The 23,686-nt window shown below is 35.0% G+C and overlaps 1 protein-coding gene across 6 annotated transcripts in view; it reads right to left on the bottom strand.

Annotated features, from left to right (window-relative positions):
• Positions 1-23,686, bottom strand: part of RIC1 (RIC1 partner of RAB6A GEF complex) — a 56,496-nt gene that overhangs the window by 12,501 nt on the left and 20,309 nt on the right. For 2 of the 6 annotated variants that reach the window (XM_021531695.4, XM_085566700.1), the window contains 22 exons: positions 19,321-19,428; positions 18,135-18,277; positions 17,779-17,915; positions 16,719-16,810; positions 15,568-15,656; positions 14,571-14,715; positions 14,055-14,103; positions 12,765-12,917; positions 12,276-12,479; positions 10,929-10,967; positions 10,560-10,670; positions 9,881-9,970; positions 9,099-9,259; positions 7,956-8,094; positions 6,813-6,929; positions 5,286-6,014; positions 4,809-4,967; positions 4,565-4,698; positions 3,314-3,600; positions 2,352-2,546; positions 407-596; positions 88-276 (listed from right to left, as the gene is read on the bottom strand). In XM_021531695.4, the coding sequence (XP_021387370.2) occupies positions 88-276; positions 407-596; positions 2,352-2,546; positions 3,314-3,600; positions 4,565-4,698; positions 4,809-4,967; positions 5,286-6,014; positions 6,813-6,929; positions 7,956-8,094; positions 9,099-9,259; positions 9,881-9,970; positions 10,560-10,670; positions 10,929-10,967; positions 12,276-12,479; positions 12,765-12,917; positions 14,055-14,103; positions 14,571-14,715; positions 15,568-15,656; positions 16,719-16,810; positions 17,779-17,915; positions 18,135-18,277; positions 19,321-19,428 (3,660 nt within the window). Of the gene's footprint in view, positions 1-87; positions 277-406; positions 623-2,351; positions 2,547-3,313; positions 3,601-4,564; positions 4,699-4,808; positions 4,968-5,285; positions 6,015-6,812; positions 6,930-7,955; positions 8,095-9,098; positions 9,260-9,880; positions 9,971-10,559; positions 10,671-10,928; positions 10,968-12,275; positions 12,480-12,764; positions 12,918-14,054; positions 14,104-14,570; positions 14,716-15,567; positions 15,657-16,718; positions 16,811-17,778; positions 17,916-18,134; positions 18,278-19,320; positions 19,429-23,686 lie in introns of those variants that run through there. The other 4 variants (XM_077790121.2, XM_077790122.2, XM_021531698.4 and 1 more) reach the window with 4 other exon arrangements.

The following is a 23,686-nucleotide window of genomic DNA, read 5'->3' on the forward strand; positions in this document are numbered from 1 at the left end:
ATCTAAAGCTACAGTAATAACTCAAAGTTACTTTTTAGGTAACAAACTACAGCTCAAATTAATATGACGGTGGAAAGTAACACTTACCAATCCGTAGAAGCCCACTTGTCAACAGCATCTAGGCCAGTCTTGATATTCTGACAGATTTCTCCATCAATATCAGAGGACTGCATGATACTGAAAACCTGGTTGATAACTGAAGATTCTCTGAGAATAAGGCCTATGACAACACACCAATCCAGACATCCTGCTTCCATGAAGATATGTAGCAAGTACCTACATGGAAAGAAAGGCTGTTTATTTTTCTACTCCCAAGACAATAACTGCAGCGTGATTGTGTAGATTGTTTCTTTCTCCAAATACTGCATTGCCAGCAATTCTCAGTCTCAAAGGTGTCATTACTTACCGCAGCTGCACCTGTGACTTGTGTGGCCCTTTACTGGCCAGCTCTAGAGAGAGCTGCTCAAGCTCTGACTGAGTTAAACTTAGACTGGAGAAGTTTTCATCCACTATGGTCCAGTCTCCATCCACCATAGAACTTGTTTCAGTCAGGTCCGTTGCTGAACCAATGCTGCATTCATCACCTATCAAAAACACTCAGAAACATAAGGGAAAAAAGAAACTACTTACTTTAGTAAGACTCAGAATTACTGAACTACTTCCTATAAAAATTGACAAACAGTAATGGTTTACGGTGAATCACAGTTACTTCAGGCATATTGTCCATCTGGCTTCAGCATTCTTCTTCTCACACTGGATGGTAGAACTAATGTTGCAGGAATACAATATTTTTTCTATCCAGTAAAAATAATTCAGGAGAATTATTATCAGTAAGGGATCCTAGATATGTGTTGGCAATCATCATAAAAGCACCAATACAGCATCTTGCATACTACAGTCCTAGAATTAAGTCTAGGAAGGGTTACAGTATGTCTAAAATTCTGCTTACTTAACTTTAAATCTTGTTAAAATGAAGTTTCAATATCAAATTATTTTCTTCACACAAAACCATGAAGATTTCAAACGCATGGTAATGTAAATATTAACAGCACAATTTACCAAAGGAAATATTTCCAGTAAAAACATGAAGAGCACATGCAGTAACACAATTTTCAAAGGAACAGTAACAACAAAGCAAAAACCATTACAATGGTAAGTCACAAAGACCTGTACTCTTGAGAATGATTTCCATATTAAAGCAGACACATCTTCTCTAGGAAAATGTTCAGGAAGTCATAAAGTTATTTGGTTATCTTCTTGCCCATGAATACCAGTGCTGGATTAGTAATTTGTGAAATTTTTGTTAGAATTCAGCTTGCAATGTTTTAAAGGCTATTAATTTTGTTTCTTTAGAAATAAACTGCTTCAAAATGCGTACCAAAGTCCACTGAACTCAAAGGTCTTCATCCAGCTCAGAAAAAAAACCCCACATAATACTTGTTTATAGAAAGAGCAGTAGTGGCAGACAGCAGTAAAATCAGTGCAATGGAAAGAGATACCTATTTTCTTGCAGTCTCCAGATTAAAAAAATTAGAGAAACGGGAGGAAAATAAAATGAGACTGTGCCCAAACAGATAGAGAGGACCTCCAAATGCTCTGAATCTCACAGAAGGCTCTACAGTTGTAAAAACTAAGAAATTGTAGGTACTTAGATCTTTGCCCTAATGGAGTGGAAATCACATGATTCAGACACTGTTGGGAATGTTGCTCTATGCTCAAGGACAAGAGGAAGTCCACAAAATTTTAAAAAGGCTAGAATGGTCTGACAAACTTTTCCCATCTCATTCTGTGTTCAGAAGAAATACATACTAAGTACAACTTCTATTTTAGTAAACTCATCATACATTGCAGCTTTAAAAAAGCAATTTACATAAAGCCATAGGAAAAAATACAACTATATGGATCTCTAATTTCTTCAACTTCCTCAATAATGTATCTAATATCACTCTTAAGAAACCCAAAAGCACAAAGTTCACGTGATTAGAGCTGTTCCAACCCCTGCAAGAGGCTGAGAAGAAGGCTATGCAAGAGACAAAGAAACAAAAGTCCATAACATAGGACACTCTTCCTATCCAGACTAAAAAAATACTGAACTTCAAGTTATCGTCATAGGTAGAAACTTCAGCAAATATCTATTTCATATTTAACTTCATGTACTTAAGAGATGTACAGCATGGACATTGCCTTTCTATTGTAAAAAAAGTCAGTTCACTTCTCATAAATCCTTTCTTTTTTCCTGAATTTTTATCAGTGGTTGAGAAGTTATAATACAGCAATGATACACAAATATCAAAATATGAGCACACATTTAACATATTTCCAATGAGCAGACAGAAGGAAGAGTGACTAACCTTTACTTAGCAAAGGAGAAAGGAATGCATCTTGCATGTGTGGTCCATGGGATGAAACAGTGTCCATCTCTCTCTGAGAGGAGCTGATAGTACCAAGCCAGCTGCGACTGCGAGGTGTGGTTGAAATCCCTGTGTCCATTTCCATGTTTACAAAGGTGTCTGCAGACTGAGATTTTAGTAGTTGCTCCCCCACAGCTAAAAAAAATCAAAACACACCATAGAAAAATCATGTAAGTATCCAGAAGGAAATTTAGAGAGTTCTCTCCAGGCATTTCAGGAAGCTAAAACTTGCATCTAAGTCAATATTCAGGGGACCAAGGAAATTCAAGGGAATGCAGCAAGTTTAGGCATTTCAGGAATTACTGACCAGCTTTTATGTGAGCACTGGCATGAAAGAAGTATGCTGTACTAAAGTGTTAGCATCAACAGAAATAAATAATGATGTTGCTACTAAGAAGAGGAAGACTTGGCAGCAATTTCAACCTTGCCATATGGAGATAAGGTAACAAATGTCAACTTTGCTGTAAGGAGGTAACTGCAAGATCAGTAACGTAAAGGAAGTTTAGAGAAGTCTTCAAAGTTCTCACCATCTAACAAAGTAAATGTCAAATATTAGGAACATTACTATTTAATTTTAGAACAGTTAATCAAAGCTCATCTAGAGACTAAAAAAAAAAAATGTTTTAGTAGTTTTCTGCAAAATCTACACTGAAGCAATTTCCATGTTGAGTTCAGCATCTACACTGATTACCAATTCAGTACACCCAGGAAAACAGGAGATTTCAATAGACATGATAATCACACAAGAGATACTGTCTATGCTAAACAGAATCTGTTAAAAAAATACATCCTCTGTGAGAAAGTTGTGCAGGTGGCAAGCCTCAGAGAGAGGCAGATTCACAGATGTAGCATTGCAGGAGGGAAATCTGAGGGAAATCTATCAAACCCAGATGCTACTGTACCTGTCTTGCACTTTCCATTCTTGAAAGGTGAATTAATGGATGAAGCTGGTATAACCGGAAATGGCCAGAGGAAATCGTTGTGTAGCTTTTTCAAAGCACACACAAAATCCTCCACACGGGCAGCTCTGGCTCGCTCCTTGCACAACCAGCCGATCAGCTCAAAGCCCAGCTGTGCAGCAAAGCAGCCAAGGTCTTTCAGCTTGATTTCCTCCAGCAGACGCCGCGCATGCCGCCAGAGCATCATGTCAATGTACATGTTCTCAGCACAGTCACTGTCTTTACTCCACCTACACACACAGCACAGAACAGCCAAGTGAATGCTGATAAAGCTGAGTCACAACTGCAGAACATCGAGTCACCAGAGTAGTAAAAGGGGTGCTTTCTATGTAAACAGCAGAAGCAGTTTCCAACATCCTTTGCTGTTTATATTCTCTAATAGATCCCACTGCCTCAATAGGTAGGTGAAATAAAGGATTTAAGTTACAACAGCAGAAGTTTTTATAGAGCATTAAACTATTACCAATACAGAAAAAAGTGAAGTAAGACAGATAAAAGGCAGATGACATTGCAAGGTTTAGAGAAATAGTCAAGTATTGGCCTAGAACCCTTCCTATCAAAACCTTTAAGAAGTACTCTCGATTAAAAATTACTAATTCAGAATATATACTGGGATGGCTTTAAAATCAGGATGGGGAAAAATGCCAAAGCAAAGATAATAATGAATTTCAGTTCAATACTACTTCTGAACTGACACCTATCAATATCAAGTCAGTATACAGCAGCTTTAGAGGAGTTCCTCCCAAGACATAAAAGATTCTCTTTGTAGCTTGGAAACACAGTGCCAGATCAAGATGTGAGCAGAGCAGTATACTGTGATGCTGTGAACTGTGAACTGTTCAAAATGTATTTTCAGCAAAACAGGTCCTTTTAATATGAGGCACATGGTCTCACTAGCTACTTAAATTACTACACATGTAATGTGCACCACATCCAGTGGTTTCAGAGTATTTGGTCAGCAATATCTATGTAAGCATGCCTGTACACAGATACAAACACACATACATAAATTTACATGTGTGAGAATATATTTTCCCAAGAATGTTACGAGACACAAACAGTACAAAAGCTGTGCAATTATAAATGCAAAAGATGTAGAAGGAGATAATGACAAATCTATCATATAATTCATTTCTGTAACTTAAATTGGTAAGAAAGTTAGTCCTCTACCTAATAAAGTGGGGAGGACATTACCTTTTTACAGATGGGCCAGAGGGCATACTCAGTGTTTTTGTCAGATTAAATTTGCTATGGAGATTCTCTGCTGATTGGGATAAACTAATGCTGCGATGCCTGAAGAATTCAAAACCACCACTTGAACTAGGTTCCTAAAACCAAGAAAACCAAAACGTACACTGAAAGAACCAAACATGATATATAACATGAAGATAAATCATACAAGGCTTGATGCACAATATTTACTTTTCTCAACACAAACCTGAGTTGTTGGTGTAGCTGGGGGTGTTTCTGTTTCTCCAGAGCCAATGGCTTTAAGAAATCTAATCATATGACGACAGAGATCCCACTTTCCCTGCTCTAAGGCAGTATTAAATAGGAGAGTAGCATGTTGTCTGCTAACTGCTGGAACTTCCATATTCTGCAAGCAACAAAGCATAATTAAATGCTTTACTTTTACTACAGAGCATCAGAAATTCTACTAAGTCAAGCCACACTGCTTCACATTTGAGTATACCAAAGACTATAAACAGTAAATTTCATGCTAGAATTTTCCTATTTAAAACAGTAAGCTAATATTTACACTGCATTATCTTACTACCCTTCATATTTGGACATAATACCAACAGGAAACTGTTAAAAACCTGTTGAACACGCACAACTGTAATATGACATTATTTTTAAAATACTGCAATATTAGTAAGTATCAGTACTCTTGCAATATATCTGGTGCCATTACCTGTAGGATAATAAGGTAAGAGGCAGCTGTGTCCAAGTCCTGGGCCATTAAGCACTCTTCAAACAAGTCCTTTGGGTTTCCAACAGCAGCAAAAAGGTAATTCCACAGGGCATATTCTGTCTTCCTAGCACAATGAACAACTGTCTGCAGGAAGAGGGGGAATTCTGTAATGAACTTCGCCACAGTGGGTAGGAGAGGGTCGGGAATGGGTTCCCGCGAGGTAGCTTCTTCTTCCAGCACTTCATGAAGCATCAGTTCTAGTACATGAGGAAAGTATGGTAATGTGGCACAGGAGTGGGCCAAAAGCAAGGCTTGTTCACCGAGGTTCCTAACCAAGAGCTGGCGTAAAATGTGATGGAGGTAGATCTGAGAGGTTCTCTCAACAATGGAGAAAGGAAAGAGAACCTCTAAGTGTTCTCTAGCACTGGTTTGAGTGTATAAACAGTCATAGAGCACAGTGTCATTAACAGCACCAAGAACCAAGGCATCTTCAAACAAAACAGCCAGTGGGTATATGTTGATGTGGAAAGGCAGCATGATCCGTCTTGACAGAAAGGAATGCGGTTTTCGATGATCTCTGGGAAACAGGGGAAGCCAGACTTTCATACCTGCCCCACCACAGCTGAGCCACAGAGCCTCCAGTAAGTGGCGTTTCTGTTTGTTAATTCTGCAAGTAGTCCATACATTTTCAACAGACTGGGCTAGGACAACTGGAGCACAAAAAGGCAGCTATTTAAAATGAAAAATAAAAAAAAAATTTAAAATCATTAACCATTATTTCTTTTATTTTTACCTATTCACAATAACTCTATTTTTCAACTAAGAACTACTCTCTTTAAACATGTTATTCTTCTAACAAAGAAGAAGCAAATCTGCTTCCCTCTTATCTGCATCCTAGCACGCGAAAAAAGACCACTTAATACTTTTATTAACTCAAGAAATTTCTTTCTTTTTTTAACCTCTTTAATACTTCATCAGGAAGCAAAGAGATAAGAATAAAAGTGAAAAATAAAAACCTGCTCTCTGCTTCTTCAGTTAGCCCCCAAGTCCAACCTAGAACTGACAAATCTTTATCTGAATTTTCCAAATTTCACATTCCCAACATGCTTGTTTCACATAGAATTAGTTTTCATCAGCTCAGAAGAAGTGAAAGTTCAGTAACTGATTTCTATTGTTGTTATTGCCAACATGTAAACATTGCAAATGAAAATGTAAATGCACCCTGCAAAAAATGATAATGTTCCATAAACATACAAAACAGTTCTGGACAGACTAGAGATTTTCTGTTATTGGTGCATATGAAATTTTGGGCACTATCTTTACTCTTAATGCTTGTCTATTTCATTTCAGTATTAATTAGCAAACATAAGCAAATGGTAATATACTTCCAGCCAACAATTCCATCTGTAAGCATAGATACCGTCTTGCTTATAGTCATATTGTATGTCTGGACCATTCTCTTGCACAGCTTCTTCCATCACTGAGATCTCTGAAGCCACATGCAATACTCCACATACATTTACTCACATGCTTTCTTTGATTAGGATTATTGTCTTTATCTCGTATCTGGGGTCCAGATCGATCCCTTTGCAACATGATAAGTTGTCCTGCTAAGTTAAGCATTATACTTTCAGCTTCACAAGCCTAAGAATAGAAAGAATATTACGCAAATTATTTAAGCTTTTTGAATTATAATTTTACTCATAACCACATTAAAAACCCAGAAAAAAATGTAAATTCAATGTGCCACATAGAGATGACTAACAGCTGAATTCAATGTAGAAGGACTCAGAAAAATCAAAACCAATTCTTATGCAAAGGAGTCAATACTGGAAGATCTCTTATTCATCACACTCATTCCACGTGTTTAATACGGATTTTTTCCAACTATGTGTTCTTAAAATTGGCAAAACAATTCTAAGATAAATACAGTTCCATATTCTTATCAGTATCATCACAGCATGACTGCCAGTAGCTGACTGAAAGACTAACACTAGTACCCAAGAGCTGAGTCACACTTTTACAGCATCTTGGACTTTTATTTAGCTGCAGTTAGAGAAAAATTGTTTTAGTAAGGTGTCAAGAAAGAAAAGTATTCTGCTCAGTTAAGCCTGCTCCATTTTTGTTTACAACAAAAATCCAATTCTATCTGCATGTGCTTCCAGTTCCCTGACAAAATTTTGAAGTTAAGACAGGGACCTTCACATCTTAAGTAATTTGTTTGGCTGTTGCAGAATTGACAAAGAGTGCCTTATAGGGTCATGTGCCATCTTTTCATTTTTGTATTTATTCTTTGAGTAATGGACATGTTGTTGCAAGAAAGGTAGTTCCTAATGCCATTGATTGCTCTGGTCTTTGAATTTTAATACACGATAGAGCAATACACCCCTTGACCGAGTTAAATTTAATTTGTTCACCAAGACTTGGTCCCAAACTTAGCAAGTTAACAAGAGAAGGTATGAAATAAAATCGAAATTTTTACTTCTCTATCCACCCCCTCACCCCCAATTCCCACATATAATGTCTATATAAAGAACATCAGAAAAAAACATGTGGATTTTACCACATAGAAGAGCCACTGCTTCATGTCTGATTTATCTGCCCAGTAACCTTTAAGGAGTAAGCTAACAAATTCAGGCACAAATTCTACAGAATTCTGAGATCTGTTACCTGCTGTGGCATCTTCAAGGTGATGCCAGTCTCTGTTCTCACTGATGTCAATGTAACAGACACTACAAGAAAAGGATGGGGAATATACCGAGACATGGACACTTCTTGAAGAATTTGGATACTGGCAGTAGGATTAAGACTGAAAGGAAAATGACTATATTTAGAAATTTTACAACATTACTTAAAATAACTACCTTGAAGCAAACCTAATTAAAATAAACAACTTACCCTTAGCAAACAATTTACTCAATGGAACAAATGACATTCCTTTAATCAGGAATAAATAGAAATGCCCACATATCTACTTTATATAAATAAAGTTACCAAACAAATCTAAACAAGGTTACTGATCTTGATACTTTGGGAAATACAGCTGTGCGTGAGTAGAAGACAATATCAAATATTTCAGAATATAACTCTATTGACCATTCAATAAGACAGCTTCCAGATTTGGATTCTATTGGGAGCTTTTTTTAAAGCACTGAAAATATTTTTCTCTGAAGTTCATCAACAACTTGCTTTTTCCTACCACAGAAAGGCCCCTTCTTGCTAAAAAGAAGATACCATAACTGTAAGAAAAATCACCTACATAGGCACTTAAAAACCTACACTGAATCTTTATTTCCTCCTTAGATTCACTAATCTTAACTGTCTGAAAGCATCTGGCATATTTTATGTTACTACTTCTTTTGCAATAAAACAATTCCTCAACATCACACTAGTATCAAACCCGTTCTCTCTTCATCTTTGCAAGCTTGCTGCCATCTTCCCGTCACTAATTATTGCTTCTAATGTTAAAAACATGTTTTTATTTTAAAATATTCAAATATGTGGGTGTATTCTAGTCCCTTTTTCTCCTATTCATATTCAGTTTTCAAATTCCTATGATTTAGGAACATATTTGTTCAAACAGCTAGAAATGTGCATATATCAGCCACTACCAACCTCTAACTTGCACGTGCCTACCAGCATGCGTGCAAGTGAAAACACTCATGAACTTGTGCATTGAGATAACACCATTCTGTATTTTAAAAATCAGACTCCACCAGTTATCAAATACCTTTGTATTATTGTGGGCATTTACTCAGACTGACAGCAGATCTACAGGTACCTTACTGCAAAAGCATTTAAATAGTGACTCACCCCTCAGACCTTCTCTCAATACTGTAAAGGCAAATGGAACAATCTGCTCTGAACAATATCACAATGTCCCGGAAGACACTCAGTAGTAACGTATTTGCTTGCACTTTGGTGATGTGAGCAAACGCATTGTCAAGGTTAGACGTGCGCAGGTAGATTCTCAGCTGCAAGGAAAAGGAGTAGTTTGAATAAAGGTTCTGTTTACCAACAAGCTAATAGCAATTCCACTTATGGTTATTTTATTTATTGTGAAATGGCTGTCAAGAATTTCTGCCAAGACACATTACCAAGTTTTTGTTTAATCAAGTATTTTATCCATTGCATTTTATCATTACAGCAGAAGCAGTTAAAGCAAAGTACAGCCAAATCTGAAGTACTGAACAACAATCATAAGGAAGGACTTTTATTCACCAGTTTTAAAAAGCAAAGAATAAGTAAATCTCCTTGGCCCATATAGTTTAAAAGCTTGCAAAATTGTCCCAAAAACACTGTAAACAGGTATCTTAGAACACACTTTGTGCTGACATGCAAAAATGTCACAAAGATTTCAGAACAATGAGTAGATTCACTGTAATCAGCAGAAAATAGTTTTTAATAACAAAAAAACCTGCAAAGAATTACTTATATATTAAGATATAAACTCTGAATATAACCAAAAGCCACCAAAGTCCATCATGTATAAACATGCTTACAAGACCACAATAAATTTCATGCTTATATTACTACTGTCATACAGATCAAATATTCTAATCACTCTATGTTTACTTTGAAGAAAAATATCTCACCTCTTCCTGGTGATCATTTAAATTATAACATGCAAGAACAATGAAGTCATTCCACCATGCTAAGCCACCTGTTACCATCATAGTTTGCTCCTAAAAATAAAAATGCAAACAGATGACATATAGGTATGTATTTTTATATCCTTACACACCCATTACATTATATGAGTAATTTCTTAAAGCCATGCATGATCTCTATAAGCTTTATGCATAATGGCAAGACTATGTACATGAAGTTTTTAATGTTTACAATAACCAAAGTACTAAAGAGTAGTATGCGAAGGACAAATCTCATCCTACAAAATACAGTTCCACAGTAGTGGAAAACACAGTAGTTTATGCTACTGGTATCCTTGGACTCTCTCAAGTGTAAATTCTAGCCAGAATTAACAAGCTTTACATGCAAAGCTACATCACATGGTAAGTGGAATTAAGTGCCTGACTTTATGCACTGAAAATTGGAATACTCTGCTATTATTCAGACACAACTTAGTGTGTCAAAACCACAAGATCTGTGTTTCAGACATTTAATGAGAAACACATGTATAACCAGCAGCCCTAATCCCAAGTGTGTCTACAGGCTGTTTACTTGAAAATGATACTCTTTCATTTTCTCCAAGTCTTGTATCCCAACAAACAAAATCTTCTATGTGCACCATAATAAAATTCCACAACTTCTCACCTGGGTAATGTTTCCAAACAGCTTCCATTTTTTGGTGAGTAAAGAATAATGTGCAAAACCAAACTTGCCAACAACAGCTACATTCTGTCCAAGCTTGTCAATAGCTGAAAACTGTAAAAAAGAAACAAAAGCTATCAGAACCTCAGAAGGGAACTTGTTTAAACTATATATCCTATCCAAATATGGCACCACAAGGCAATATAACATGAGACTCAAAACATGTAAAGTATCTTCATGTTTCATACTTTACTAACACAGTTTTCTTTCTGTAATGTAAAATAATGATTTCATTTTCAGCCGATCATAATGGACAATCATAACCTTCCAATATTTTTAAATAAGCATGAACATATTCTTAAAATAACTCACCCTTATAGGCCAGTTGCTCTCTAGATATGTACTATGAATCTAAAAAAAGAGAAAACAAAAACCACATGACTACACCAACTACCATTAAAGTACCAATTAATTGTAACATCCTGTAGGAATTCGGACAACGTCAGCATGGTTTTTTTTTTCAAAACACTATCATAAAGGTATTTAATGTTGGGAATTTGTTTTTCTATACAATTACTGCCTACACACTAAAAGTTAATGATGCCTAAATGTTACCCTGTTTTGAATACACAATATATCAAAATGCATTAACAAAATATACCAACTATATTACAGATTAATAATTACAATTTCCTCATTTCTCCTCCCAGCTACTTCCCTCTCTAAGAGACTCTTTCAAAGAAACATAAAGGTTTTGATAAATACAGTCTTCAGGCAGGACTTTCAGTATAGGGATGAAATTTCTAATCCTGTCAAATACACACCAACATATCCAAAAGCCTTCTTATGAGACAACTTTACTGGAATACATCAGATCAAATCTCAATTCTGTACTCTTCACATCATATGGGATGATACCAACCCAGCTTAGAACTCCATTTTCTGATAAGACATAAGGCAGCCACTGTCCTTTTTCATGGATATGTTGCTTTGCACAGTAATTCTAATTATTTCAGCTTTACTTTTACTCTCTCCTACACTAGTTTCAGAAGACAGAAGAGCTACCTGGCCAACTGAAGTGGAAATTCAACAGTATCTACAACCTGCCTGACATGCTTAGAATCAAATACTTTTTAATATAACCAATCCACATCCTATGTGAAGAACAGAATACTGGGGACCTTTCAAAAACCTTTATTTGAAAAAGTGGGACCAATTCAAGCATCAAAGAACACACATTAGAATTACAGATTAACAGATATTTATCTTTTTATTTACAGTACAGGGAAAATAGAAGTCCCATTACTACGCTGGAAACAATTTCTTCTTTGAAAGCCTAATATTGTGAAGTTTTAGTGCTTAAATAGATGCCATTTTTTATACATGAGAATACAGCTGGAGTCTGAAGGCTATATTCATCAGCTGAATATGTTTTAAAGCATTTTGCATAAATAACAAAATAAACACCTAAATTATTTCTTGCATATTGCATTTATTCTCTCTTTCAAAGCACAAGAAAGTAATTAACTACTCGTTCCCAAAATTCATAGCCACAAGGCTGATAGGCTCAATGTTGCTTTACCTTTTGTCAAAGAGAAAAAGTTGTACCAGAGACAATAAAAAGTAAAAAGGTCCGGCAGACAGTGAGATCAGCTGCATATTCTACTCCTACAAACTCTTTCAAGCACAAAGCACATATGGGAAATGAGGATCAATTACCTGTACAACATGCCAATGCCGGTGTCCTAGTAAAGTGCTTAAACCCTGAGAATCTAGACTGCCACCTGAAAATGGGCCTCTTTCCCTGCTGTGGCTATGTTCAGAGTGCGCCAAAGTATTTCTGGGACTCTGAGTCTGTGCTGCATCTCCACAGTTCAAATATAAGCGATCTTCTCCTTGAAGGAGGACTTGCTCCTGGTTACTCTATATTAAAACCAAAACAAAACAAAACAAAAGAAGCAACTTTGAATTCCACATACAGAAGACAAAGGAACACATGATCAATCTATTAAGAGACTCTAAGTAAATAATATGAAATATTGCATAGCAATATTTTTACAGTAACATTTTAAAGGCTCTATGACAAAAAAGAAAGACAACTCTAATGGCTGCAGAACAGACTTAAAATCTGAGCAAACAACTCAGAGGTCACCTAAAACTGGAACTATGATCTAAAACAAGGATATATTTATCAACAAAAAAACTTACCATACAAGGATTAACAGTGAGTGCACTCTTGATGAACTGAAACTGCAGAATACCAAACGACTGAGCTTCATTATTTGAATTTCTTTCAGATTTCATGTTTGAAGATGAATTCCCATCAATAACCCAAAGATGATACCCTTCGGATCCCCAGGTCTGAAGGTAAAAGAATAACAATAATAAAATTGCCAGCTTAACACTACATAGTGATATATAACTGTAATACTATATATTCTCATAAAACAAGAACTATAGAAACTTATTGTAACTGAGCCTGGAAAAAATCCACACATTTTGTTGTTCTAAACCATATCATTACGGGAATCAAACAGTAAAATTCACAAGGTACAGTAAGAATCTAGCTTGAATTATTTCCTGCCTTATTGTAAAAAAGACTAAATGAAGTGTAACTGTGGCAAAGACACCCACATAAGTAATGAAGACTATTTAGTTTGCAGTTTATTATCTAAAAATTCCACAGAGCCAGGTATGAAACAATCTGCATTTCCAAAATTACACTGCCTATTGTTCATCAAATTCAATGATATCAGAATTTCAATTTTTGAAATTTTTTTAAAGGTACATTTAAAAGGTACTGTCATTGCATATATATACCTCCACTTGGGATGCATGTTTAGAGCTGTCAATCTTCATAGCAAATATGTCATGATGAATAAACCAAATTTTAGAAATTTGGAAGTTTTAGAAATACTGCATGAAATTCACCACAGCTTGTATGAGGCATTGTAGAATGTGTTTGAAATTTGTCCCGATTTAAAATTTACTCTAAGTTATTATATTTATTTATTGATTTTACAGATGAGCAGGGTTGGATTTAATGTTAACTAGTTTGTATTAAAAAACAGCAGTTAAGTTTTTCTGAAATTCATAATCTGAGTAAAGTTGCTTTAACTGTCAAAGGCCAGCTAGTAATTTTAGAGAAACAAGGGAGTTTATAATTAATATTGATCTGTGTCTCACTGCACTTTGAAATATAGCACCAGATAAAAAAGCAAAACTAAGAAAAAATCCAAAGTGTTCATTCTTATTATTAAAAGGCAAGAAAAGGCATGTCATGCATACTTCATGAAAAAAATTAATCAGTAATACTTTATTCCTTCAATAAAACATTGTAGTGAAGGCATCCTGCTATGAAAAGTAACTAGTCAAAAGAAAGTTTGATTTTCTGAAAATCTGTTATACAGATTAAAACAATTATAAACATTATACAATTAAAAACAATTTTAAACATTAAGAGTCATCCTATTACAGGATTTTTACATTCATATTTACCATGGAACAGATTTTTAGAGGGTCCTTTTTGGCACCATCAGATTGATACCTTAAAAACAGAACAGAACAAATTTGAGTTTGCAAATGACATAATCAGAATAATAAATTAAATTCCTATCTTCGTATTTTCATATGGTTCTATATTGAACCTCATCTCAAATGGTACAGCCTGTTTGATCCATTACACTGCAAAAAAGGCAATGCAACTGTCAGATGGCTAGCATAAACTATTTGAAACACAGGCACTGAGGTAATTTTAATATTTGCTTGCTCAAGCTTGCTTCTAGGGTAATTTTCTCTTACAGAAAAAAAGACCATTACAAAACAAAAATAATACATTTTTCTTTATATTTTAATGATCCCCTCCTAAATATTTGCCAAGATATATCAATAATCATAAAGAAAAAAGATATTTTAAAAAAGCTAATTCAGTGAATTAATTTCTAATTGGATGCTTTCAATTAGAAAAACAAAGACTTCTAATAAACTATTTACAATGTCATTAAAAATACTCACGCAAAATCACCTCCTAAAGTACAGATAAGCTGAGCACCAAAAACACTCCATAAGGACAAACCTCCACACTCCCAGGTCACCATCACAACACAGCTATCAGGTGACCATCTGATTAGTTTAACAGGTCCTGTTTTGTTCCAAATATCTGTTAAAAAGTAGACAACAAAGTAAGTGAAAGTCCTTCAACTGGTTTCACCATAAAAGTATAAACAAAAATATATGGAAGTCAATATTTGATTTTTCAATTAACTGATGCATTTATCAAATTGACTATCTCAAAATGAGTAAGTAGCAAACAAAAATTGCTTTCTTTTCAGTGCATGCTTGGTTTCATAAGAAACTAAAAATACATGCCAGAAGTACACTGCCATAGGAAAACATGCCAGAAGTACACTGCTGTAAGACAACCACAGAACCACAATTCTCATAAAATAATTTTTCAGACTATGGAGGCACTTAACACAACTGTAAAACTTATTTATGGATTTGTTTTTTAACTGAAAACCAACAGATATATGTATTTTTAGCTGAGGATGCAATTTACCCACTTTATATGTCCCTTACTTTCAAGCACAGAATACTACATTAAAAAATACACTGCAGTGCAGGAAGGATGCTGCATTACTCAGTACTTCTTCTGTACCCTGTATGTCAGTTGCTTCAAATTCACAGTTCTATTATACTCACTATAAATTTTGACAATAATCTCTCACTTCCTGAGGTAATTGAAAGTAATTTCAAGACTACGAATTAGTTTTAAAACCCCGCAAAACCACAAACCAGCCTCCCAAACCCTCACACATAAAACACATTCAAAAGTTAATTAAAGCAAGCAGCTAAAAGTGCAGAGAAACAAAAGTTAATTACTACAAACAAATAGGTGTAAATTCATATCAGTTATTATGCAAACAGTTAAACAGAGGTTAACTAGCCAAGGATAAAAAATACAGTATGCCCTAAAAGCTGCTGGAAAATTCTAGCAATAAAATTAGCTCACCAGGATATTGTTTGGGTGTCAGTTCCAATTTATGAGAAAACTGCATGGCGCCAGTGGTGGTATCTATTGTATAAACCTGCACAGAGCCACTGGAAGACATTACACATGCTTTAGACCATTTGGGTTTCTTATCAGTTTCAAGAGGCTAAGAAAAGATGCTATTTCTCTCACCAATAACAAATTTATCTAGAACACAGATATTGAATCAAGTGATAGTCAAAGAATTTTATTAAACAAATTTCTAAGATGCTTTACAGAAGGCATGAGAGGACCCAAAATACCAGCCCTAGCATAATCCATGCACCAAAACAACTTCATTCTCTTAAAATACGTATGTACATACAATCCACATATATTTATGCCTTCCAACTGCCAGATAATCCATGAGGGAAGGCAGCATTTACTCAGTACCAAAATTTCACCATCGCTAAGGCATACCATGATCAGTAAATTAAAGTCACTATTCCTGTTTCAGAGGAAACACTAACACACTGTATTGTTACTACAAACAAGAATACTAATTCTTAAGAGGACAGATGAAAAATAAACCAGAGTATTTAAAATGTTCTAAAACAAAACCCAAGTAAAATACAACCAAAGAAGATAAAAAGCTGCACTCTAAGGCCATCTTAAGCAGTACTATACAGGGGGGACTTGAAGGAGCAGTATGCAAAATGCCACAACTAAAAGCACTTCTGCAACATTTAATTTACAAATATTCACAGTTACTCAAACAGGCAACATTTTTCTTGACCAAGTCACGTCTGCACAGAGCATTTTCTCAGCTGAGTGCGAAGTGCTGATTCTTGTCCAATATTATTATGACTAACTACTTAAAACTGACTTTATAATCCTGCTTTGAGATTAGCTGGGATTGCAGCACTTTCCAATCGTTCCTACTGGTCCAGCCACATTTTATTTTTTTTCCCAGACCTGAACAGCAAACATGAATTTCAACTGCAGTCCAAGCAAGCAACCATTTCTTTCCACCTCTCTCCTACCTTCTGGACAGCACATTATGCAATATCCAGGCAAACTGATTATTCTCATCTTTACAGTTCTTGCAATCAAACTTACTAAGAAGTAACTACTAATTCAGCTCTATAATGAAACAATCTCCCCCTGCTCTGAACCAGCCTTAAAAAACTTACTTGGCACATCCAAACGCCATTAGCCTGTATTTGTTATTCACTGCCACACAAGTTCCATCAACTACATCTTGCGCCCAAACACCATGGAGCTGCTGTAGAGAAAGGAATTAAAAAGATTTTTTTTTTTTAATTCTGCTTTTATTAAAAACAGTCAGCTTTTATACATGTCCACAATACTACACATCTGTCAGCTGACCTTCATGATCTCAAAATTTCTATTAATGTCAAGATCATTTGACATGGCTCAAACAAACAAAATCCAGTAAATATAAAACTGGTTTTATTCTTCTTAATATAAATTACAGAAAGATATTTATGTGTAAGAAAACTGCTTATAAGTTCTCTTAATAACAAAATAAGTCAATACCTTTAAGGCAAAAAAGTCCCTAACACTGCCTAGGGAAAAAAAAAAAAAGGTAGATGGTACTAAAAATGAAGAAAAAAAGAAAAACAGGAAAGCAAGTTCCATCTGCGACACCTGAGATCACCGATGTTTTAAGTGGGTGAAGGAATCTGACACAGATGTATACTTTTCAGTTTTCTGTAATTAACATGCAGACATCTAACAACAAAATGTAATAGTTTTTAGGGTGAATTACAGGTAAGAAAACACCTAACTTGGAAAAGGTTCCTGTAAAAGAAATTCTGAAGTATGCTTGTCACTATGGGAAAGAGAAAGATTTGGTAAGAACTAAGTCCTAGACATAGCACTTATGATACTTAGCCATAGGAGAAACCACTTCCTATCATCCCACTTGTAACTCCTAACAGGAAGTCTGTTGGTCTGACACAGTAAGACCAAGTCTGTAATGGCAATTTGAACAAATAAATGAAAGTTAAATCCATTATCAATTATGGTCTCCCAATGGTACCAACCCTAAAAAAACTAGCTCAAATTATGCCACAAAATGCAGTCTTGTTCTTATGTCATCTCTTAAGCAGATGTTAAATTTTAGTTTCTCTGTAGCTGAACAGAATTTAAAGAAGAAAGCCAACTAAAATGCAGAGACAAAGGAAAACACATTTATTGTGCTAGGTAGAAATGCTACAGGAAACATACCTCAGCAGTGAATCTACTTGACATTGGTGTAATGAAACCAACTCTGCCATCATTAAAAACAACAGCAAAGCCATCAAGTGTGGCACAGTATTCCATATCTCTGATGTAAACATCTTCAAATCCCAAAAGTGAACCTGCTGAGAAAGTATGAGTAATTTAAAAATATGCGAACACAGAAATATTACAAGTCATTCAGATATTTAGTTATAACTTCAAAGAGAAAAGAGGCTATTTCATTCCCCTCTACAAATGGCAAAATTTTTCCATCTCTGCTTAAGAACAGAGAGACTATTTTATAATAAGTGGTATGCCACTAAGAGGTAACCTTTGTAAGCAATAGAATCCATAAAACCTACCTCGAGAAGACTGCAGATCTACAGAAAAGGGAACTGTACACAAGTTGATGGCCTTCCTCCCATTGGTCATACCATCCCAGTGAATGAGATGGAGAAATCCATCAGCAGTAGCCACAAGTAGATCTTCTAACATGGACTGCAAACTAATAAAAGATATTTGTTAATTCTTAAAAAAACTTCATCTCAAATCAATGTCACATAAGTATCAATTAATGTCATAAATACTGTACAACTACCTCTAAAGTTACAAGTAAGTTACAAGCATGTACCACATTGACAAAATACTGTATACACCTCAACTTCTCTCCAGCATTCACTGTTCATGAACAGGTCTGTATTGTTAGAGTAATTGCTTGACTGTATTGAAGATCTTTTCAATACTTTTGGCTAACCATAAGGTATTGCTGCCAACAATCAATTATTCATCTATCCTAGAAAACTAATAATATTGCCTAGGCTGTAAATAATTCACAGTACATTTTAGTCTGTGGTTGGAACAAACTGATGAAGGAGAAATTAGATTCCTTCTAAATCTTTCCTTAAACATTTCCAAAGTCCTGAAAACTACTGTTAATCTACTTGCATACAAAACTTTTTCCAGTATATACTGCATGTCTTCCAACACCCATTTTGTCCTAAGTAGCCTCTTCCCAAACTTCATTTAGTTACTTTTCCACCTCCTTCAATGCTATGAAGTTTCACCAACTTTTAACACATACTTATTTAGCATGTTCAAAATTTCTTTATAAGATAGGCTATTACCTCAAAAAAGCAAGAGGTAAAGAAAAAGGACAAGTGTGGACTCTCTGCAGGCATCTGGAGAAATGCTGAAATGCTGCAGAGTTTTGCTCTAACCTACCAACACCTCCATTAAAGCTCTAAAACACTCTTTGAGCTGAAGGATAAACTCATTTATAGCAATACACAGTAATACTGAACATACAACATACTTCTAGATGACAAAACTATCAGTATAGCCAAGCACAGAAAGAATTCTTAAACAGCAATTCACTTTTTCACCTCCTCAGACTTACTAGTTGCTAATAGTAATTTGCTAATATTAGTCCTTACTATTAATAAGCCTAAAAACTTACTAAAAGATTTTCTTCCATCCAGTTTTCCTTTCAGTTTTTAAAAAGTATTGATATATATGGAAAAATTCTCAAAACCCAGTTAAGGAGCATACCTTGTGATAGAGGCTTGCAAGTCCAGCACTTTCTTCATTTCTAGATTTAATGAAGGAGCACATTGTTCTTCCTTATAATGTGGGGTTCCCTTCAGATGAGGGCTTCCTCTAAAATACAAGAGAAATATTAGAATTAAAACAGATTGTCCCTCAAAAGATGCAAGAGTTACTGACTTACATTCCCATGGTATTTTTTTCTCCATATATACATGTGTATATATGTATACACACACCAACCAGTTACGTGCAATCTACCACAAGCAGCACTGAATATCTAGGATGTAATTTTGGTGCTAAAAGTTTAGTCTATTGTATCACCTTCTATGTCCATAGAGTATGTAGGCAAAATAAGACATAGAGAATGAACATTACAATGTTATGTGGCCTGCCTTAATATTCCTAAAATAAGGGATTTGTATCAGTGAAAAGTCTGATTTAATAAATTGTTACTCAACTGTTTACAGCAATAAAATATGTTGAATTCTTAAGGATCCCAAATTCATTCTTTTTCAAGATGTATTACAGATATTAGACTCCAAAATGTTTATGTTTCTTCCATTCCTTTTACCAGATCAATGTTTATAATATAAATTCAACATGCATAACACAAGTAGACACCTTACCATAGTATTTCATAGGAGTAATTCTCCCTGAAGTAAATTAACTAGTTTTTAACCTAAGACCTACTAAGAAGAGATGACTGAACACTGATTCCATCCCTTTCAACAGACCATTACAAAATACCAACTTCCAGAAGTAGAACGCTCTTTTTCATCTTCCACACTTTAACTTTCACATTCCACTGATTGGGTTACAACATCATTATACATTACTATACAGCATCATTAAAGTATTTCTTATTTATCTGGGTTATCAGATGTGCCATGTGCTTTTTAAACTTTTTTTTTAATGACCTACAGCCGTAAGTATTGCAACGCTCATTTCTCTAATGAGCATTATAATAGTAAGCAAAGAAAACTATAATTGCAACAGGCATTGAGGACAAGTAGAATTTGTAGTAACTTCAAAAGTCAGAAACAATAGATATGTACAAAAATTCATGTAATATTTACCTGTATTTTATCTGACAAAACATTTATTTCAATTTACATAAGGGTTGTAAATATAAATGCCTAAGACATGGCAGAAGCCAAAGCAGATGCAGCTTTAGATAAGTTTGACAGCACAAGGATATATTAATCTCTTTCCTGTCATGTTTATCTCAGTAGATATCAAGTTCCTTAATTCATTACTATTTTATAGCAACGTCAAATTCATATCTGTTATTCTTTGATGGGCACTATACCTTTCCTTATGTAGCAAGGACAAAGATATATGCCAGCTAAGGTAAGACCAAGGTAACCTTTGAAAATCTGGATTTAGCAGATGGATGTAGTTTTATTTTTCCAGAACAAAACTATGCTGGCTGTGAAAAATTACATTGAAAAATGATAAAAATTTGTTTTAAGGTTACTTAATCTACCAGCAAAAGATTTGCAACTTGTATAAATTTAAACTATTAGAATGTTTGGTTTGCATTTTGAACAAAAATTAATTGTAAGAGGCAGCTGTCTTAGGAAATATCTAGCCCTTCATGTAAGCTAGCTATCATGGACTGACAGAAATCCTGAAAAAACCAGTCATTTCTTTTTTTAATAATACAAGCATAGTGGGGTTGTTGTGGTGTTTTTTAAAATGTACAAAACCCCAGTTGTTTGGAGATGGGCTTTGTAACCCATGTGGACATACAGTTCCAGAGAGTATATTCCCAAACGAGATGAAATTACTCTGGTTTATCAACAATCAATGGTACAACTGAATTGTGCAAGTGACTAAAACTGAGATGAAAGGGTTCAGTAATGCAGAAATGTTACTCTTTGGTTGGCATAAGACAAACTTGACATGTCTGTTTTAACTGACTGAAGTATATAACCAAATGTAAACTCAATGTTTCTGCACAGCATAAACTACAAAGCCAGAATCGTAACAACATGGTTTAGAAGAAACCTTATGCAGGAAAAAAAAATTTCAACTCTCCATGTAGGCTGTTTTTTTTCTTCAACACCTGATAAAAAATAGCTTGCAAGACTATTTGAATATTTTCAGTTTCACAAGCTAGTTTTAGCAAATTAGTCACCATCTGTGGCGTCTTAGCTTTTCCACTGGGACACTATCATTCCTGTCCCAAAAACAGTTCTTTTATCCATCTTGCAAGAGGCCAATCCACACAGAGTTGAGGCACATCACCTTGACTGAAACTCCAAAAATGCCACTATTTCAACTCATTGACTATGATTTTTTCTAATTCATCAATTCAAAAAGAAACCCCTAGTATGGGTGCAAAGGAGGTGCTACCGAAAGTACGGTGTTCATATAGTCCACATCAGAATGAGTCAGCTTGACTGGCTGAGTTCCTTTGACCTTTAAATGAAGAATGCGCACAGATGATTGAAGCAGGAAAGAATGTTTGGTCTGTGTTGCCACATCAGCATCTGCTATGGTTGCAGCCAAACTTTAAGTAACTCGATTTTGCAAAATAATTGAGAGAAACACATTCCATTGACTGACCAGCTGCACGTTGAATCAAATATATAATCATTGCTATTTGCATGGCATCTGTTAATGTAACTAAGCCTGTGAATCAATCTCTTAAAACTCAGAACTGAGGAAAATCTGCAACCCAAGAAAACCTCAAACATGGAAAGATTAGGGATGCTGTTTTTAAAAGCCCCACCATACCAAACTTAAAAGCATCTTAAATTCAAGAAAGAGGCAGCACCGTGCAAAAACAGAATTAGATAGACTTTTCAACTAGTAGGAAGAATTTCCTTTAAGTTTGTTATCTGAAATGGTGGGAAGTTCAGGGAGAAAACAGGACACCAGCCAGCTAATTTTTCTAGGTGCACAGTAGTGCATTTAGGCCTCACTAATTACACAGCAGTTAAGTCCTACAACATGATAAACAGACAAATTTGTCACTGCTATCAAAAGCATCTAAGAAACACTTAAGTAGTTAATTACAGCAGAATCTGAAAGCATGTACTTAAAGGTTTATTTATAATTGCAACTAAGGTACACACAACACACATTATATTTAAGTCTGTTCTAAGTATTTAAAATCAATGTCCACTATTTTCTGCTTAGTAATGAAGAATTCTAGTTTGGAGACAGAATTAGCATTAAATTAATATTTAAGTTTCCACTGTACTATTTGGGGTAATCACAGTAATATAGTTGGCAGTTATTAATGAATAATAGTTTAAAAAAAATCAGAAATGCTTTCAGAGTCGAAAAAAATACAGTACTTCAAAAAAACACTGTGGCTAATGGAAAACAGTGTAATACTTAAGCCAAACAAACAACAAATAAAGCAGTAGCATCCATTCTCACTAGCTAAACCATGTAAGTAATGAGACATAATGGAGACATTTCATTGAAAAAAACTAAGAAATATTTCAGACAATTAAAGACTATTTATAGAACAATTGTTTGATACAAACAAGATATAATATTTTTATACTACTTTTGGGCTATGATTTTCTTAGTTGTTCCTGACAAAATGATTTCTTCAGTAGTACTTGTAGTGGGAGGGAAGGGACAAGAAGATTAAAAATAATGATGCTTCAGCTATTAATGGCAATATTTATATAACAAAACCAGGGCAGTGTTTCTAAAACAACTTAAATCACCAACAAGTTGCTCTCCTTGAAAGCAAGAAGGAAAAAAAACCTAACAACAGCCATTATCATTGCATTATGACGTTTCCTAACCATTTTACAATGGTTCATGTGAACACTTCAGTTAATGTTCACACTCAAAAGCTGAGGACTTCATTTTTTTATACCTGATTCAAAGAGCCTGCATCATCAACTGTGACCTTTGGTTTTCATGCAACTAGCATCTTTTCACTCCTAAACCTGCATCTCTCTACAGCACACTGCATAAATACATCTGTCTGGATGCAGAGATGTATTCATACAAATTGGCAATAGCTGCACCAACAAAATTAAAGTGAGTTTATGGTAACAACTATAAGTACTTTAAAAAGTGGTTCTTAATACAGCTTTTACTACACAATTAGGTAGTAGCACATTTCTGCAGTTTGAGAAAAGAAACAGCTAGCTAGTATATTAATCAACTATTCATGTAAAAAAGCTAAATGGCTTACCAAATGATTATTTCAGTTGCAAAGATTTCTTAACAACAGTTACAGAACCACAGAATCACTGGGCTGGAAGAGACCTTCAAGATTGAGTCCAACCCACACTCCAACACATCAACTAAACCACGGCACTGAATGCCATATCCAGTCTTTTTTTAAACACATTCAGAGATGGTGATTCCACCACCTCCCCAGGCAGACCAT

This window comes from Lonchura striata, chromosome Z (assembly GCF_050655825.1).
Source record: "Lonchura striata isolate lonStrDom1 chromosome Z, ASM5065582v1, whole genome shotgun sequence".
Taxonomy (NCBI): Eukaryota; Metazoa; Chordata; class Aves; order Passeriformes; family Estrildidae; genus Lonchura; species Lonchura striata.